This window comes from Macadamia integrifolia, chromosome 2 (genome assembly GCF_013358625.1).
Source record: "Macadamia integrifolia cultivar HAES 741 chromosome 2, SCU_Mint_v3, whole genome shotgun sequence".
In the NCBI taxonomy this organism is placed as follows: domain Eukaryota; kingdom Viridiplantae; phylum Streptophyta; class Magnoliopsida; order Proteales; family Proteaceae; genus Macadamia; species Macadamia integrifolia.
The window spans coordinates 12562338-12582559 of NC_056558.1; the positions used below are offsets into that span (position 1 = coordinate 12562338).

The 20222-nt window shown below is 38.6% G+C and overlaps 1 protein-coding gene and 2 pseudogenes across 1 annotated transcript; all 3 read left to right on the plus strand.

Annotated features, from left to right (window-relative positions):
• The first annotated feature begins 3029 nt into the window (after window positions 1–3029).
• Window positions 3030–6298, plus strand: LOC122067550 (annotated as a pseudogene).
• A 1273-nt stretch (window positions 6299–7571) lies between these two features.
• Window positions 7572–9147, plus strand: LOC122067558 (annotated as a pseudogene).
• Window positions 9148–14364: 5217 nt separating this feature from the next.
• Window positions 14365–18711, plus strand: LOC122067570 (F-box protein FBW2-like). Its single transcript, XM_042631402.1, has 4 exons — window positions 14365–14484; window positions 14581–14688; window positions 17476–17800; window positions 17950–18711. The coding sequence occupies exons 3-4, from the start codon at window positions 17493–17495 to the stop codon at window positions 18395–18397; spliced, it is 756 nt and encodes a 251-aa protein (XP_042487336.1). The 5' UTR covers window positions 14365–14484; window positions 14581–14688; window positions 17476–17492; the 3' UTR covers window positions 18398–18711.
• Window positions 18712–20222: the final 1511 nt, after the last annotated feature.

Here is a 20222-nt window from a genome sequence, read left to right on the forward strand (position 1 = left end):
TCCCCGTTAAGTGATGGAATAATTGTTAGTTTTTTTACAAAATGCCCAAAACACCCCCCAACCCAAGGTGATTTGACTACCTTACCCCTGTCCCTTCTTCTAAACAAAAACTTGCAACGATTAATTCTCTAGCCTCCGACATAGGTTCATGGGCACCCCTCCCCTCCGGCGAAAGTTCGCGGCTATCCATTCCCTCCGGCGAAGGTTAGCCTTCAACTCCTAGCTTGCTCGTGGTCCTACTAAGGGGGTTACATACCAGACCCCAGATAGAAGAAACTGCCACACAAAGCTTGACAGACGAAAAAATCTGAAACGGATCTAAAGAAACAGTCAAATGCGGGCGTACCCGGCCAACGGTCATCTCTGTGAAGCAGATTTGAGATATCTAGGATATCATTCCACTCTGTGTAGCAGATCGAAAGAAGAAGAGCTCAAAACTGGGAGAGGTGATCAGGCTAGATCTGAAATGAAATCCAGTCTATCTCCTCAACTCGCAGGTGGTTCAGTGAAGAGTCGCCTCGCCAAATTGCAGCAGCCACCTAAAGTACAACAGTGACCTAAAGAGCAACGACAACCTCCGATGTTGAGATGCCAGTCTCACCGGAGATCAGCCACGATCTAGAGTGCAACTGCGACCAAGAAAGCAACAGTGATCTGAGGAGAAAACGGCAATTCTGCTCCCACAGGTCCTTACAGTTCGTGCACAGTCTTCTACGTTGATCCCCTTAGCTCGCAGGTGGATCCAGTGATGAGTCGCCTTGCCAGAGTGCAGCCTGATTCGCCTCAATCGCCGGAGTGCAGCCTCGCCAACGGAAGACCTACTTCGTCTTCGTGCACAGTGGCTTGAGGTGGTGGTACTGATGATCGACGAAACAGGACAAGACTAGTTAGCCATTAAGGGAAGAGCTTCTAAGACGAAGCATTTTGGGCAGAAATCGAAAAAAAAAAAAAAAAAAAAAAGAGAAGGTATAGAAAGATGACAACGAACCATCGCCGGTGAAGAAACAAAGAAGCTATAATTGACGACGACGACGACGACGACCATATATGCCCGACAGTTGCAAGTTTTGGTTTAGAAGAAGGGGCAAGGGTAAGGTGGTCAAATCATCTTGAAGGGGGGTGTTTTGGGCATTTTATAAAAAAAACTAACAATTATTCCATCACTTAACGAGGATGACTAACGGCAGTGACTGATTTAGAATTTTTTGAATTTTCAGGGGGTGTCTTTGGTGTTTCGAAAAATCCAGGGGGTGGCATTGAATAAGGGCCAAAGTTCAGGGGGTGGCAATGCAATTTTCTCTAAAAAAATACATGATTATATATGGAAGATGAACAATAACTATTTTGGATAGTTTTGTAAACCTAAACCTGATTTTGGGTATTTTTGTTAACTAAAACTTTTGGTGGATAGTTTTGTAAACCCAAACCTAATTTTGGGTATTTTTGTTAACCAAAATTTTTTATGGGTAATTTTGTAAAGAAAAACCCAAAAATGGGTAATCATGTAATTTTTCCAAGGTTTTTCTTTCCCCCTCTTAAAAGCTCTAGAATCAGTTTCTTTTCTCTTGTACAAACAATTGAATGTGATTTAGAAGGACTTTGCATTTCCCTTCTCTGATTCTGATCTGCTTATTTCTTAATCTACCATGTCTTCTGGGCCTTTGATTGGTGTTCTGCAAATTCAGTTTTCCATGCTTCTATATTTCTCCTTCTTGTTCTTATGTAATTGATGGTTCTTATTCATTTTCTTCTATGATGATGGGTCATCCTCATACTCCGTTTCTTGTATTGAGTAGTCGGCATTTCCCGTTCTAAGAGACACTATTCCACTCTTTACTTCCTTGTTTGTTGGTTTATTTTTTTATTTTTTATTTTTTATTTTTTATTATTATTATTATTCCTATTATGTTTTGTTGCAAGTTTTGAAGAAAGATTAGATGGAGGGAGGTGATTTCCGGTGTTGGGAGGAGCTAATCCCAGATGTGCTCAGATTAATATTCAGCAAATCATTGAGGAAATCAATGATGGACCTTACAGTTGGATAGGGGGCACTTGGTCCAACGGTGGTATCAATGTTGTGACTTAATGGTCAAGTGATTGAAATAATCTCTCGCAGCTAGTTTTTAAGCGAACCCAAAACTAATGCCCCAAGGGGGTCTTGTTTGGAGCCTTTGTTTCCTCGTGAGATCCCTACTCCTTAATCATTTTCCCACAATGATTTTAAAACTCAGATTGAATTGGTATTGATATTGATTGATCCCTTATCATTCCAATCTCAAATTCTCAATACATAGGTATAGCCCAAGGATAAGAACATTATAAAAATTGATATTTATCAAAAGACAGGTAAATTTGTTCAATTTAGTATGATCCCGATTGATCTAAATTATCCAAATTGGTATTAGCCTTGATCGATACGGAACTCCACCCAATAAATCCCTTTTGTAATATAAAAAATAAAGAAAACCACTATCTATACAACAACAATAACAATCATAACCTTATCCTGACTTAATAAAATAAATCCCTTTTATAATATAAAAAATAAAGAAAAACCATTATCTGTACAACAACAACAACAACAACAACAATTATAACCTTATTCCAACTTAATAGAATTGATTATTGTGATCCAAAATAAAATTTATAAAAGAACAACATAAGTAAAACGAGATGAGATTCAAAATAGGTAAAACATAAAAATCAAAGCATCACAGGAACATTTCCTATAAAGGATTGACAATTCAGGTCTTTGTTCTCTATGAAACTCTATCTATAATTATACTATAATCTAACTTCGGGTTGAAATCGTCTGCAATTTCGATCTCGTACAATTCCGTGAAATACCACCTTGAGGGGGTGACACGTGTATTAATACCAATACAATGGTCCAGATCTGGTACAACTAATAAAACCTTAAATCAGTGAAGAGGTATTTAAATACATATCTTTTCTTACTTCTTCATCAATAATTATGAATCCATAAATCTCCATACATGATCATACCACCTCAATTAATTGCCCGAGCTTACATTGATTAGTGGCAAGTCCCACATCGCTTCTGATCTTCCTCTAATCTGATTTTTTGAAAAATCCGTACAATCGTACTTTTCCTTGAGCCCAACAAAATCTTTCCAGCTGATTTGTTTTTTCGTATTTCCCCTATTTGTCTTGTTGGGCATTGCTCATGCTTTCCTGTTGACTTTTTTGGGTGGAAGGAAAACTTAGTCCTGTCATTCATTATTGTTGTTGATCACAACGCAATGGCAGCTCTACACGTCCCTGTTTCTCCTGCCTCTCTCTTTCCCTCTCTTCCTCCCCTTCGTCTCCGGGCGGTATAACGGTAAGCCTTTGCCTTTGAAGATTTGAGAAAAAACGCTTATTCACCTGGGTATGATAATCCATCTTTGTTTATGATTCTTTTCTGCAGAATCAATCATCGACCCATTTCATTTTCCTCTTGAAAGCATTTTGAGTTTAATGCCTGCGCTTTTGCGTTGTTTAGGGTTTTGAATGTTAGTATGTGACCCTTTTTCTTCCAGATTATCGTTCAGGATGATTTGCTTCTCCCCTCTTCTCTTATCTGGCTTAGTGGTTTGTTATTACTGAGATTGAAAGATTTTACATTTCCCTCTTGGAAGCTCAGAAAAAGCAGCCTCCTTTCTTTTGTACAAATCACTGTATGTAAAGTAAGGGGATTTTGCAGTGCCTTTTCTGTTTCTTGTTTCTGTTCTGCCTATTTCTTGGTCTATCATGTTTTCTGGAGCTTTTATTGGTGGTTGGTACATCTGGTTGGAGGCTCTCGGTCTTTCCGTGCTTCTGTTCTTCTTTTACGAGTTTTTTTTTTTTTTTTCCGATAATTAAATTTATGTATAAGAAAAAACAAAAATATATATATATATATATATATATATATATAAAAATACAGATTAAATCACTTCCGACAACCTTCTTCTTTGGCAAAAGAAAGATTTTTTAAATCAAACAAGACAAACCTTCAAACTAACCTCTTTTAATATAAAAAGAAAAGTTTTAACTATTAAAGAAAGATGATATGAAAGAGTTAAATAGCCCAATCATGGTAGCAAAGAAAATATCGAGCACTTTTTATGCGATGACTCTTTTGGAGAAAATTTTTCACTATTGGACGGGTTAGGTTTCTAAATATTTCAAGGCCACCTTATTTATATGATTGATGTTTCCTCAGAAAAATCCAAGGGCCCGTTTGATAATGTTTCTGTCGTTTCTGGTAGAAATATAAATTTTCGTTTATAGAAGTAGAAACGGAATTGAATGTGTTTGATAAGTCATGTTTTTAGAAGTTGATGGTAACCAGTGAAAGAATTATCACAAGTCGTTTCCAGAAACGGCACCTGGGTTGTTTCTTGAATCATAAATAAGTAAAAAATTTTATTTCTATTTCTAAAAATAAGTGAAACGAAATAGTTTTATCAAACGCTTTTTGTTCCGTTTTTACTGTTTCTAGAAACAGAAACGGTAGAAACACGTTTCTTAAAACGTTATCAAACGGGCCCCAAATGTACCATCTATATTATCAACTTGATAGGTCATCTACTCACTGTGGTTTAATTCAACTTGATCTATCACCTTTTCACTATGATTCAACTTTGTTAAGAAATAACGGAATTTACAAGATTCTCTGCTCCCTTAACATAAGTCACATCTGCTACAGATTTGACTATCAAATTTTCAATCAAACTACCATTACTCTCCGTTTAGTCAGCATTGTCTTTTTTAAGAATATTTTTCACCAGATTTCTTGAGAAAAGAAACACCTTGGTCAAAAGATTAATATAAAAGATTTCCTTGTCTGAGTCACCCCACTTTTGCTTAATAAAATATATTAACTTTGTCACCTCATCATCTAACAGACCTATATGTCAAGAGAATATTGAAATTAGAGATAATGTCTCGTAAGAGGTTCTTCTTTCTTGATTTACATGGATCACGTTCTTGATGATATGATGATGAATGCTCCTTATTCTCTGTTTCTGGTATTTTGATTAGTCTTCAACGCCGTTTTGGGATGTTTCAAATTTTAACAAACAAGACACTTTTCCTTAAATTTCTTGGAGGGTGGTTTTTTTTTTTTTTTTTAATTAATTAATTCATATTCTGCGTCTGTTGCAAGGTTTGAAGAAAGATTAGATGGAAGGCCGCTGGTGTTGGGACGAGCTAGCCCCAGATGCTCTCGGTTTAATCTTCAGCAAATTATCTCTTGAGGAGAACTTAATTGTGATTCCAAGGACTTGCAAATCATGGAGAAAAGCAATGATGGCGCCTTACTGTTGGCAAGAGATCAACACTGAGGAGTGGCACTGGTTCCCTGACCAAAACCCTTAGACGCTTCTGTATCAAATGCTTCAAATGTTGTTTGGAAGAAATGGTTCTCCTCAGAAGATGTGCGTCCCTGGTATACATAGCGATGCTATATTCTCCTTCATCGCAGACCAGTTAGTAGAAACTCTCCAAATGCCTTAACAGGCTTAGTTTGAACCCATTAATCCAATTTCAGTCGTTCTCATGTTCTTATTTGTTATGGTTGGATTTGATGATTTGGGTCTTATTATTGCTGTTGGTTTTGCAAGTGGTTGTTCCCTTGAGACCTTGGAGATACAGGAAAGCGATATAAGTGATTCAATAGTAGTACAGGTTGCAGGGAGAATGTCTGCCATCACTTACTTGGACGTTAGCTACTGTTATGAGATTGGGGCCCGTGCTCTGGAGGCATTTGGTAGTAACTGTAGATTTCTCTCGACCTTGATAAGGGTGATGCTCCCCATCAAAGGTGGTCCAGTACAAGGGCTGCCAGGACGATGAAGCCCATGCCATTGCCACAACAATGCCTGAGCTCAAGCACGTTGAGTTGACCAACATGCGCCTTACAGCCAAAGGGGTCCTTGGCATTCTCTCTGGCTGCCCAAAACTCGAATACTTAGATATTTGGGGTTGTTGGCATGTGAAACTTGATGCTCAGTTCATTGATGAGAAATTCCCTAAGGTCGAAATTATGGGAACTCCTTTCTATGAATTTGAGGAGGTTAGAAATAGTGGCTATTGGATCTGAATCAAGAGACTTTTAACTTAAATCTCTTCTTTAATGGGTGCCAACCTTGGCATAAGTAATAGATTATATGCAACTTTTCTTGGGCTTTTTGCCTTTTGGGGATTTTATCATTTTATGTATGTTCTTTTATTTGCGCTCTGCAGTGTTTTGATTTTATAGAACAGAACAGTTAAGGGAACTTCTGGGTGAATGACCTCCCACACCCCATCAGAGAGTGATTTGTTAATACTGAACTTTATTAGTATCGATAGGGTAGTTGCTGTTCTGCTCATCTTCAGACTTCAATATCTGTAGAGGGGTCAGGGAAGGAAGGAAAAGAAATGAACAGAAGAGAAGTAGCTACCGTACTACCATTGGCTTGGCTAGGGGATTCCATTCTCTGCGGGCAACGTGGCAATCCCTTGCTCTTTATCTATTATAAGAGATTATTTTGTTGTAAATTACTGGTATGAACTGAAAAAACTAACTTGGTTCCTCTATAAGAGGGAATGCATTATGATTTGTATATAGAGGCCTACATGGTCAACGAGGAGAACGAGTATAGAGAGTTCTTGGTACCAGGTGGTTATTTCTCTGTTTAGAACTCGAACCAAGTGAACATGTCATCCACATCACCGAATATGCTTTGTGTCAATATAAATATTTGAGAGTTATTAAAAAACTCAGTGCTGGCTTAAGAACTTGGATCATTAGAGAAACAGTGGCACAAGTGTGTTATACAGTTGAGATGGATTTAAAATTTGACATAGGATCTATCCAAAGAACAAGGGAAATGAATGAGAGTAATGACTCAATACTCCTGTGTGATTCAAATCCTAGCACTTACTCTAGCATTAAAATTCGTCAATGGTGAAGATTCAGGCATGCAAAAATGCCGAAGATTCAGGCAATCATACCTGCATATCTGTATTCTTATGTCCCTAAAGACATCAAATAACAACGAACAAACATATATCTTGGGGAGAGGCAGCTGAAGATTCTTCTTACTCAATTATTCATTCAGCTCATCCCTCTAAACTTGAGAGGGAGAAGGGATTTTCTTCTTCCTCCAAAAGATTGCGGTCTCATCCATTTCCTTCTTAAATGAACATGAGCAGATTTTAAATATAAAAGCGTTTACGTTTCACCTTTGATGTTCAATGCATGGCAAAACATTGTATTAATTACGTTTTGTTCAATGCTGCCTCCTCTGCTTTCTCTGTCTAACTGAATCAGAGCATGGGGAGTTGAAACTTCTTCTCTTCTTCTTGTTTCATTCAATATTTCTATACCATTTCCAAGAGGTTGACTTGAAGAGGGAACTTTGGAATTTGAGGAGATAGAACTGTGAAATTAATACATACAGTTAATGCCCCAGGTTCTAAAAGGTCACCAGTTTGGCAATTCCCCATCAAATTTCCTGGTTTTCCATCGTTCTTTTCCCACCAGTCTTGACCATATAACCCATATAAATAGGAGAGGTGTATCAGATCAAGGCGAAAGAAGAAGCAATGAATAGAGGGACTATTCAACTCAATTATATTAGGAGGAAGTGGAAGATGAAGTGGAAGAGCCTTCTGCTTTTTCCCTTTTGGCTTTTCTTTTAGGTTGTTTTTTGTTTCTGTGAGCAAAGCTGGGAGTTGTAGCTGCTTTCCCTCTCTCTCTTCCTCTCCCCCTTCATCTCAGCAGTCACCAGGAAAACAGAGACTATTACTCTCCTCGGGTATGTATAATCCATATTTTTTGGTATGTATAATCCATATTCTTTCTTTCTGTTTACTTTCTGCAGATTCCTCTGTTTTTCTTTTCTTTCTTTGAACCCATATCATTTTCCTCTCAAAAACACATTTCTTGAAGATAAGATGGAGGGAAGCCAGATTCGGATCTGGGACGAGTTATTCCCTGAAAAGCTCGGATTAATATTCACCAAATTATCTCTTGACGAGAAACTAATTGTGATTCCAAGGATTTGCAAATCATGGAGAAAAGCAGTGATGGAACCTAACTGTTGGCAGGAGATCCACATTGATGAGTGGAACCCGTGGCTTCTTACCCAGATGGTATGGAAAGGGATCGTCGACAATAAGGAATGGCGCTGCCGCCGGGATCAATTACTTCAAATGCTAATCACCAGAAGTTCTGGTTCCTTACGGAAACTCTATGCCTCTGTATCCAATGATGCGATATTCTCTGTCATCGCAAACTAGTAAGCAGAAACTCTTCTAATGCCAATTTTTTCACAATTTTTGAATGGTTTTAGTTTGAACCCAGTTGTCCAATTTCAGTTTTTTTGTGTTCTTATTTGTTTTTCATGGGTTTGGTGATCTGGGTTTAATCATTGTTGTTGTTTTTGCAAGTGCCGGTTCCCTTCAGACCTTGGAGATACCGCACAGCAGAATAAGTGGTTCAATAGTGGAAGAGGTTGCGGGGAGGGTGTGTGCCATCACTTTCTTGGACCTGAGCTACTGTGTTTAACATTGGAGCCCGTGCTCTAGAAGCATTTGGCAGGAACTGTAGATTGCTTTCGGTCTTGAAAAGGAACATGGACTCGCATACTTTACCCCGGGAAGATGAACCCCATGCCATTGCAACCACAATGCCCGAGCTCAAACACCTTGAGATAGCACATGCCTATCACAACACAAGGGATTCTGGACATTCTCTTTGGCTGCCAGAAACTCGTATTCTTGGATTTTAGAGGCCACTGGGTTGTGGAACTTGATGGGAAATATCTCAAAGAGAGATTTCCTGGGTTGGAGGTAGTACATGGGTTTTGACTACATTGATGACTAGGGTTGCCTCTGCTGGTGATAGCTCTAAATGAGAGAGCTCTAAGATGGAAATGGTAACTCATCTCCGTGACTATGAGTAGTTTTGTAATGGTGATTTTAGATTTTTGAATAGGTTAGAGTGTGATGTTGGGTTTTGAATCAGAGATTTTAGCTTAAATCATTTCTGATGTGGTCTTTTTTGGATGAAATTTTAAGTGTTGTCACTACTATTTGGATCTCCCCATATTGCTTGATCTACCTTAAGCTCGAACCGGAGCGTAATGAATTGAAATAGGTCATGGCTGATTCCACTCAGGATTTGTTGATTCGTGTGATCTGATCAAATCCTTGTTTTTAAAACTTGAGGGAGACTTTCCAGTAGTGATTTCTCTGTTTAGCTGCTTTTGCACTTGAACCATATGCACATGTTATCCACCTTATATAAGCTTGCGGTGTTTTTGGTGAGCGTCTTTTTTTGTAAAATGGATAAAAAGGCCCATAGGCCTATAGGCGGAACCATTTATTTTGTTTAAGTAGGGGTTAGAAAAATGGGAGCACAGCTTTAGAAGGGGAATTATCATTGAGTGCGCATTGGGCCTTTGGTAGATGGGGATTTTTATGATAAAGGTTAATCATTGAATGTAATTACAATATATCATTTTCCTGTATTTGCCTTATATTTACATACATATGGGGAGAGTTTTTTGGCCTATATTTTCTCAGTCCTGCATCAGCTTAGGGGTGTCAAGTGTTCGGCTGGGCCGGTCTGGGTCAGGCCTAGTCGGGCTCAGCCAATTTCTAGGTTGCACCGTGAACGTCCGTTTAACTAAATGGGCTTAATTAGCGCTGGCATGGTATGGTTGATAATCAGGCTGATCGGTCTCGAGTTTTAATCAGATTGCCATAAACGGGCCTTAATCGGGCGTAACTGGGCTATAGATCTATTTAACTTTAAACAGGCTTTAAATGGGTCCTCTTTAAAATTGGTCTCTTAAATGTGCTTGGAGAGAAATACCAATAAAATAGCAAAGAAAGATCCCATAATTAAAATGGATTAAGCCAAAGATGGACAAAACAATTAAGTTACTAAGGTACTCGTTCTTTAACCCACGAAACTCAAATCAATTAAACTATGCCTACACAATCCAAGTTTAACAAGTTCAAACCAATTAAACTATGATTAAAAAAGATGAATGTTCAAATAACAATTACCACCATTTCAACTGTACATATCACATAGCCATAGCATTAAATACAAATAGTATTAAAAAAATAATAAAAAATACAAGTAGTATTAAAAGGGCTGGGCTAGATCGGGATTAAAGGAGTCGGTTCAAGTCGGACTTGTAAATATGTCGGGTTGGTCGGGCGCCCATCAGGCAACATGGTTGCACCGTGTACTACCTGTTTATAAATATATCGAGCTTGTGCCAGTCTAGATTGGACCATAAACATGTCAGGCTTGGTTTGGCCTACCGATGCGTGCCTGGAATTGACACCTCTACATCAGCCTAGGCACCAATGATAGTATTTTTAGAAGCATCAATAAGGATTGGATTTTTATCTTTCCTAAGTGGTAAGTTCATATTTTCGTACATATCTGTGTTTGAACGCAGGAGCCATAAGCTTGTATAGGATCCTATTTCCCATTCACATCTTTTACCCTAAATTTATTTTTGAAAATACTTTTTTTTTTTCCTTAGTCAATTCAAAATTACTAAGTTGCTTCTACTCCTTCACTTTCTCCTATACTCTGGCAGCTTCAACATCTTTGCCCCTATTATAGTGATTTAAGGTCAGCCAGGTAAGCTAAGCAGCCAAAAATAAAGAGGACAAACTTCTTATTAGTTTCAACAGTCCACAATCAAAGTGAAATCCCTTATTGGAAGCAAATTACTGTTTGACAAGAGAGGATGGTGAGGTGAAGGCTTTAGGGCTGATTCAAGGAATGTCAAAGGCAAGGAGGGAGCGTATGAAGATAGATCATGTCTGGAGCGATGCTATAGAAATCGGAAGGTTACTGGAAACAAACAAGATATTTTGCTTAATATATGGTCAAAAACTCTAATTTCAATTTGCATAGAACTAGACAGACACACTTATTACCCCAAATTTTGTATAACAACTAGTAATAGCTATATGGGGGATCTAAAAGTATTAGCCATAGAGGTAGTACTGAAAAAACAATATATTTGAAGGTCGGTTATGCTATGTAATAGCTTATAACTCTGTTTGTTTGTTTCCTTTGAAAGAAAAAAAAAACCACACAGCCATGGGATTTCATCCCTAGGCATATGCATACTTTAAATAAATAAAAAAATGAAGCTTGAAAAGGAGTGTGGCCCCTGCCTTCCAACATAGAAAAGGCAAAATGATTTCCTCAGCCCTAATAAAGGAGAGAAATCCTGCCCTTAGTTATGTTTCTATAAAAGCTCTCATTGCCCCCACTGACGTAGGAGGCATGTTGGTCACTTTCGCTCTTGTTTTTTGAAAAAAAAAAAGAGTATATTTTTGAATTGTTTTACCCTTGAAATGATACATATAATCAATTCGAATCGATTATGTATTAAATATCGGTCTCAACCAATACCAATACAATACGATCAATACATCCAATACAATACCAATACTTTAAACCATGATTGCCACACCCTTCTACAATACCCAATTATACCAAACTCCAGTTTCTCTTATTCCGTTCTTTTTTTCCTTCCCCAAAATTTTAGAATGTTGGAATTTTAGATTTTGCAATACTTCATAGTGGGTTAATGTTTTCTCTGGTGATGATCATGAACACCTCGGTGATGATCTTATGTTCTCTACTTTTATATGTGTTTTTGGCTTTTCATGGGTGAAGGAAAACTTTGTTTTGGACATAGGGAAATAATAAGAAAATAAAATCGAACTGAAAATAAAAATTTTTATGCTCTTAGTTGAAGAAATTTCAGGTTGTAGGTGCATAAATTCGCAGTACATTATCATGTACAATAGTATGAACTAGCGGTGTCAATCCCGAGCCTGCACCGGTAGGCCCGACCTAGCCCGCTCACTTAAGGCTCAAAGACACGTTTATTAAATGGGCATTCACGGTGCATGCCAATAGCCCCTCGGGCACCCGACCAACTCAATTCACTTAAGAAGCCCGCTAGAACCGACTCATTTAGCCTGACCGACCCGACCATCTTAAAAAATGCTTATACATATTTTACCACTAATACTACAAAATATGAGTAAAGAATAGATAGGACTAAGATATCCACATTCTAAATGAGACATTCAATTGTTAACAGAGTAATTTATAGCACCACCCCCTGGAGAATGCCACAATTATAAGAACACCCCCTATGTTTCACCAAATTAGACTCAGAGCCCCTACTGTCAGTCACCGTTAAAAAATATACCTTATTTGCTGATGTTAGTGACTATATTTTATTTTAAATACCAAAACACCTTAATGAAACACCTTTATGAAATATGAGTACCAAAAATACCCTTGCAATAAGTTAATATTTTTTTCACTCAAATCCTAATTGTTGGACCACCAGCAATCGTTCAGAGTAGCGGTAGAGGCTTCAGTGACGAATGACGACCCGCAGGAAGCAGGAAGTAAGAGGAAGGAAGGAATGGTGAGCCACTCCATGCTTTGTTTCTGAAAGAAGTAGAAACAGAGCATGAGAGAGAGAGAGAGAGAGAGAGAGAGAGAGAGAGAGAGAGAGAGAGAGAGAGAGAGAGAAGGAAGAAGAAGAAGAGTGGAGAGTCTTAGAGGATAATGGAGAGGAAGTGGGGAGAGTGAGTGTGAGGTGGGGAAGACCGGAGAGAAAAACACAGAAACAGAGTAGAGAGAGAGAATTTAATTTTCTATACATTGAACTCTGCATAACAGAAAACAGAAATAATTAACACCAACAAAAAGGTGAGAAGAGAATGTGAAATCAAAACATAAAAACACCATCTTGGGCAAAATTAAGCCTTTCTTTTGTTACAGAAATTTGGTTAGTTCAAAAATGGAAACCTAACAACAAGCTCCTTTAAGTGATCAGACAAGGAATTGTCACATGTTTTCTGCGTTCATAAGGTAACATACGAATACACAACTGAAATTTTAAGCTAAAACTCGAATTCGGCCATGAAGGTTCTCATCTTAGCTCAAGTAAAATTTTCTTCCAAGGAGAAAAAAAGACTAGAAAGAAGGTCACGCCCCACCAAAAAACTATCAGAATTTAAAATATAATGAACTGGAAGGATTAAAAAAAGGGGGGGAAAAGATGAAATTTTGGTGGGTTTTTGAACACATTACAGTTCTGCTAAGATCTGCAATCTCAAAGATGGGTCGCCATTTGAAGATTCTGATTGAAGCCCAATACACAGAAATGTTCTTCCCAATATATAAAGTAAGGAAAAAATGAGTATATAAAGAGAAAATAGAGAGAACAAGTCCAACGAGAGCCAACCCATCTCATCTTAGACTTAAACATCTTCCCTCAACCTTCATGAACCCCAAAGTACAAAAACCAGAGAAAATGGAGAGATAATAGCAGAGTTACAGTTCACTGATCTGAAAACCTCACTCCGGCGGTTCCCCTTCCTCTTTGGTAATAATCTTTGAACCCACACAGAGATTAAGGAGAAAACCCCTGTAGAGGGAGACAAATTCAAGGAGAGGAAACACAATCGAGATCTTGTTTTTAAGACTTCAAACCAAAGTTAATTGAGACCGTGATAAAGCCCATGCTGGATTTTCTCCAGCAGACGGGTTCGTACCTCATGGTGAATGCTTACCCTTTCTTTGCTTACTCTGCTAATGCCGACGTTATCTCAAATCGTAGGTATGGAGAAAAGGAGAGGAGAGAAAGAGAAAGGAGAATGAAATGATAAAATGATAAAGATGGGGTATTTTTGGGATAATGAAAATTGGTAACCTACCAGTGTTTTATCCATAAGGGCAAAAATGCCATTTCATTACATTCCTTAATAGTAAGGTATGGGGTCTTAGTCTAATTTGGTGAAACAGAGAGGGTGTTCTTATAATTGTGGCATTCTCCAGTGGGTGATACTTTAAATTACCCTTGTTAAAAATAATGTAATTCTTGCAATTTAGATTACATTTTAAAGACATGATTCCCTTGAATATTGCTAAATGGGACATTCAATTGCTATCAATTGTTCAATTGTTAAAGACATGATTCCCTTGGTTCCCGAATAATAAATGTTATCCTCTTGTAGTTTTAAAGTCAATAGTTTAATCCCTTTAAAAAATGATTGTAGGGTAGGCACGTTTAGAGCCCGTTTAGAATAAAATAGGTTCATAGCTCGTTTAAGGCATGTTTAAAGTCTGACATCAATGGGCCCGATTACAAACAAAAATATGCCTCCCAAATCTAGGCCTGTTTAAGTAAACGGGTATTTACAACGCAAAGATTTCACACTGTCAGGCCCGATTAGGCCCGATCGAGACCGGCCTGACCCGACCGATTGACACCCCTACAAGTATGAACTCTTAAAAGAAGAACCACAACGGGTATCCCATATCCCCTCCACCACGCATCCATCGTACTTCTGTTTTATGTACGAGAAGCAGATGGACTTGCAGATATGTTGTCTCACTCCCTCCTTCCTTTCTCCCCTCCATCTCAGGTGGATAAACAGGTGAGCCTTTGCCCTTGCAGATCAAAGAAAACGGAGAGACTATATATATCATCCTCGGTTTTATGCATAATCTTTCTTTCTCTTTCTTCTCTGCAGATTCCTCTCATGTTCTTTTTGTTCTATCTGGACCAGTTTAAATCCAAAAGAAAGGCAACTGTGAATTATCAAAAAGCTGTCCAAATACTGATCATTTTGTACACAGTTGTAAGTTGATTAACTGTTATTATTCCCTAAAACACTTCAACACACCCTCTTCCAAAAGGGGGAAAAACTGTTGTTTTTCTCGTTTTTTTCCCCCTCTCTCCTTGTTAGCCATCTTTGCAGATTGTCATACGTTTTCATTAGTAGCAGTGACAATATGTGTTGTGTTTTTGGACCCAGTTTGGTGTCTATTCACGTTTCTCATTTTGTATAACCAGTCCAGACTAATTTTCCAGCAGATACTCTCTACTCAAAAAAAAAAAAAAAAAAAAAAGAGGGGGGTGGGGGGGGGGGAAGAAAAGAAAAAAGACATTATTGTCTAATGTTAGGGTCAGACCTTGTTCTTGTTGGGGTTGACGGGAAGGCAGAATTAATATCCCACCGAAGTGAGTATCCCGATGTGGGGAGGGCACCTTCTCCTTAACAGCTAGCTTTTGAGGATGAGTTATACCAAGTCTCTAACAAGTCATATCAGAGTCAAGGAAGTAGTTCGGGACTTATAGGTATTTGGGCACCCTCTTCCTAACTGCTAGCTTTTGAGGAGGAGTTCTACCCAAGTTACTAACAATTTTTTCATTATTGAATGCTGTTAGAGCAAACACCATCAAATACGAAAAATAAATCAAGATAAATCTGCACAATACAAAAATTTAACAAGGTTCACACACCGGTGTGATGTGCTACGTCCTTAGGCGAAGAAGAAGATGTTTTACTATGTAGGAGAGAGATTACACCAAAGCAACGGCGAGAAAACTCGCCCTGAAACCCTAGCTCGAAAAACTCCAAATTACAATAACTTGCTCAACAAGATGATAGTACATTATATACTCTTCCAAGTCACGGGTCGATCCATCAGGTCGCAACCTATCGGCCCAACCCCTCTACTTCCATCACAGATCTCAGAAAACTTCTCATTCGGGTCACCACCAAAATATGTCAAAGTGGGTCATTCTTCAAAATGGGTCAAGAATTCGAGACAAACTTAACAAATGTCAGAATTGTTGCGCATTGGTGGGTTCATTATTCTCTATCAAGAAGAATGTTGACTAGTCAGTTGTGTTATCTATACTCATAACGAGATTAACAGTACGGGAGTGTTGGTAGTCAATCTTAATATAGGTACCATGGATGGCATGGTAACAAAAGGATACGCCAGCAACATCTTTTGGGCATGGGCAGTTGGGCACCACTCATCTAGAAAGTACCTCTTAATTTATTTTTTACCCATTATACATTCATAGATATTTTGGACATGTTGATTATGATACATTGAGTGCTGCATTCTGGTGATAGAATCATGATATTGAGTTGAGATAGTGGTTTCTAGGATTTAGAATAAGTGATTTCTGTTGTTGTAATAAATCTTGTTGGAGCGCGTACTTTCTTAAGGCTCTAAGCTGAACGTGGGACTTATATTCATCTGTACCATTAGGTTTCATATTTTATGATTCTCATATGCACTAGATGATATGGTTTTGTTGAAACCCCATTACTTGCTAGAAACTCTTGAAGTATCATGGAGAGGAATTCAATAAATCCTGAGGCAGATCAGTATCTGCAGCATTTTACTCTTGTTTCTTTAATCATGATGTTCTTGGCCTGTTAGGACATAGAGAAATTCAGTGGGTCAGTCACGGACATAGTTGATATTGGTTTCCCATTATCAGAAAACCACAAAGGAATTTGAATGTCAGGAAACGCTAGTGCCTGGGAAATTGTTAATTTTGGCTCAGCCATATGGTGGACCTGGTTGTGGCTAGTTTAGGCCCTTGTTCTGCATAGTTACTTCAGTTCGAGTGGAGGAGCTTTTGGAGGTGTGGTGGAGTCTACATTTATCACCTTTATTTGGAAAACCTTCTAAAGTTCTTAGATTCATATTCCTTAAAGAATGAACAGAAGGTGGTTGATTTTCATGAAAAGTAAATAGAATTACAGAGAAAAACGAGCTTGGATTCCACAGAATTTGTTGAAACTAGAGCCGGGGATGATACCTGTGGAGGTTAGATCAGGATTGATCTCTTGCAATGTTCTGAGTAGTGGATACATTTCCAAGCAAGGGTATGGATGTTGAAACTTCTTTAGACTTTGTAAATGGAGTTACACTGGAACTCATTCCACATGAGCCATAGACCTAGAGTCCTCTACTTAGCTGAAATTGGTGTACCTCGTGTGTAGGACAATTTAATCACAATTTTAAGTGGTAGAAATGTTTGCAGTCTGCTTTTGAGGTGCATAGATAACATAGCCTACTATACAAGTGGTCTTGGCAGGTTTTAGTGATTGAAAGGCTCACTGAAGAGGTATTTTACATTATACACATTATCTTGGTCGGGGGATTGTTATTATTGAGAGGAGAAGATTTTTCCCCTTCAAAGCTCAAAGCAGCTTCCTTTCTCTTGTACAAACCACTGAATGTGATGTTGGGGGATTTTGTAATTCCTTCTCTGTTTATGTTCTGCGTATTTCTTGATCTTTCATGTCTTCTGGGCCTTTGACTGGTGTTTGGTAAATTTAGTTGAAGACTGGGTCCTTCTGTGCTTCTATTGTTCTTCTTTTACATGGATCACCTTCTTTTTCTTCTGTAAATGGTAGTTCTTTGTTCATTTTTAAATATGGGTTCTGAAGATATGATGATGGATCTTCCTCATACTCTGTTTCTGGTATTGATGAGTCGGGATTTCCAGTTGTGGGATATTAAAATTTTGAACAAAGGAGACACTTTTTCCTTCCTTCAGTTTCTTGCATGTTGGTTTATTTATTTATTTATTCATATTCTGTGTCTGTTGCAAGGTTTGACGTAAGATTCGATGGAGGGAGGCGATATCCGGTGTTGGGATGAACTAATCCCAGATGCACTCGGGTTAATATTTACCAAATTATCTCTTAAGGAGAAATTAACTGTGATTCCAAGGATATGCAAATCATGGAGAAAAGCAGTGATGGGGCCTTATAGTTGGCAAGAGATCAAAATTGAGAAATGGAGCTACTCCCACCACTGCCAGCCTGAGCTGCTGGATCGAATGCTTCAAATGCTGATCAGAAGCTCTGGTTCTCCTCAGAAGCTCTGCGTCTTTGGTCTACCCAACGATGCCATATTCTCCTTCATCGCAAACCAGTAAGTAGAAACTATCCTAATGCACACTTTTCACAATTCCTAACAGGTTTAGTTCGAACCTATTGGTCCAATTCCCATCTTTTTCATGTTCTTATTTGTAATCCTTGGATTTGGTGATCTGGATCTTATCATTGTGTTGGTTTTGCAAGTGCTGGTTCCCTTCAGACCTTGCAGATGCCTTATAGCAAAATAAGTGATACAATAGTGGAACAGGTTGCAGGGAGAATGTGTGCCATCACTTTCTTGGACCTGAGTTTTTGTGATAACATTGGGCCTCGTGCTCTGGAAGCATTTGGTAGTAACTGTAGATTGCTCTCGGGCTTGAGAAGGAACATGCACTATTTTGGTTGGGTCTGCCATGACGACGATGAAGCTCATGCCATTGCAACCACAATGCCTGAGCTCAAGCACCTTGAGATAGATTACTTGTGCATCACAACTGAAGGGGTCCTTGACATTCTCTCTGGCTGCAGGAAACTCGTATTCTTGGATTTGACATGCAGCTCAGATGTTTTACTTGATGAGAAGTTCCTCAATGAGAGATGCCCTGGGCTGGAGTTGCATATAGATTTTGCCTACATGTATTTTTCGGATTAATCGGATTTTAAAGTTGACTTGAGCACCAGGCTGGTGATAGCTCTAAGCAAGAGAGCACAGAAGGGGGTTTGGGACAAGAGCAGAGAGGTACGAAGGGTGAATGTGGGTGATGGTGCTGAGTTTTGTAAGAGTGATTTTTTTTGGGGGGTGGGGTGTGGTGAAGGGCAAGTGTAATTGTGTGATGTTGGGGTCTGAATCAAGAGATTTTAGTTTTTCTTAAGACTTTGGGCCTTTGTTCGGGATTGATATGATAAGGTTATTACTATCATTCCCCTATATTTGCCTTATTTTAACATAGAACTCTGTTATCCCAAGTTTCTTTTTGATTTCTCAGACAAAAAGAAATCAAAAGAGTGATTTTGTTACTGCTTAGTGTGAGCATTCCGCGATCAAAAACAAAACTCTGTCTCATTGAAAGGAACAACACGGCCACGAGAACCATGGTGCAATACTTAAAATGAAAAACAAGAAGGTTACAAGTGCTTTTTGTTACTGCTTTGAACTTGCACAGAGAGATTTTCCTTCTCCCCATCAGTTAATCAGTGTTTTTCTACTTCAGTTCTAAATAAGCAAAGAACCCACAGATGTAGAGATTATCTGATGGGTTTGGTTAGCTAGGAGGATGAAACCCACACTAATCGAAGCCACAATGCCCGAGCTCAAGCACATTGAGATAGTTTTATAAGCATCACAGCCAAAGGGGTCCTTGGCATTCTCTCTGGCTGCCTGAAGCTTGTGTTCTTGGATGTGAGAAGCTAATAAGGATCCTCAAAGAGAAACGGTATGTGATAGAAATGTGGGAATATTAGTATTGCATGTAAGCACCTTTCTATTGGCCTTTTGGGATTCCTTATATGGACTAAGTTTTCCTCTGCCAATAGAGAATGAAGATGTGACCATATGGTTGAACTCTTCGTGTTATCATTAATTCTCACCTCTTATTGTTCAAAGTCGAAGCTGCGGTAGCAATGGCCATGGTGATTTTTTGCTTCACCCATGCAAGGTCACTTTGAGATTCATGACTTCCACACACACACACACACACACACACACACGTCAGCTTTGTGTCTAAGCTTTGGCTGAAGCAGTTAAGGAGTATGTAATGTTCTATCGCCTAGAGGAAACACAAATGCCTGCCACAGCCCCCCCCCCCTTCTCTCTCTCTCTCTCTCTCTCTCTCTCTCTAATAATATGAAGTCGATCTTGGTTTGCAACCCTACAAATTTGCAAAATAAGTGAACCAGTAAACCATAAACAAATATAACACACAGCTAAGGTTGATGTCATATTAACTTCTCCGAAGGTCCAAAGCTCCTTGGACCTACTCTTTTGGACAATCAATAATTGTCATAATCTTGTCCAAAAAATAATTGTCATAAAAAGCCTTTAACATCCCAGGGCGCTTAGGATTTTTTGCAAGAAAAAAAAAACGTCTATGAGGACCTATAAATACTAGATTAGTCTCCACAGAAACCCCTTTAGGCCCTTTTGAATCGATTGGTTATAGGCTATTTCCAGGGAGTGAATCAGAATTTGAAATCTGCCTAGGCACTGTAGTGAGGCCTTTGCTTGCAATGCGACTTCAAAATCTATGTCAACTGCTATTCTGTACCCCCTGAGCCACTTCATACATGCTATGGTTCCAGCCTCAAATGTCAAAGAAAATAAGCTTAAATCCTAAATGCAACAATAATAACTGTTTAAAATCAAATGTAAGAATCCTAAAATTGAAATTCTACCATGGGCTTTATGTCACCTACAAACTGGTGGTTTCATCGAAGGATCCGGTGAGAAGGATTTTCAGAGGAGGCTTCTAGCCACTTTT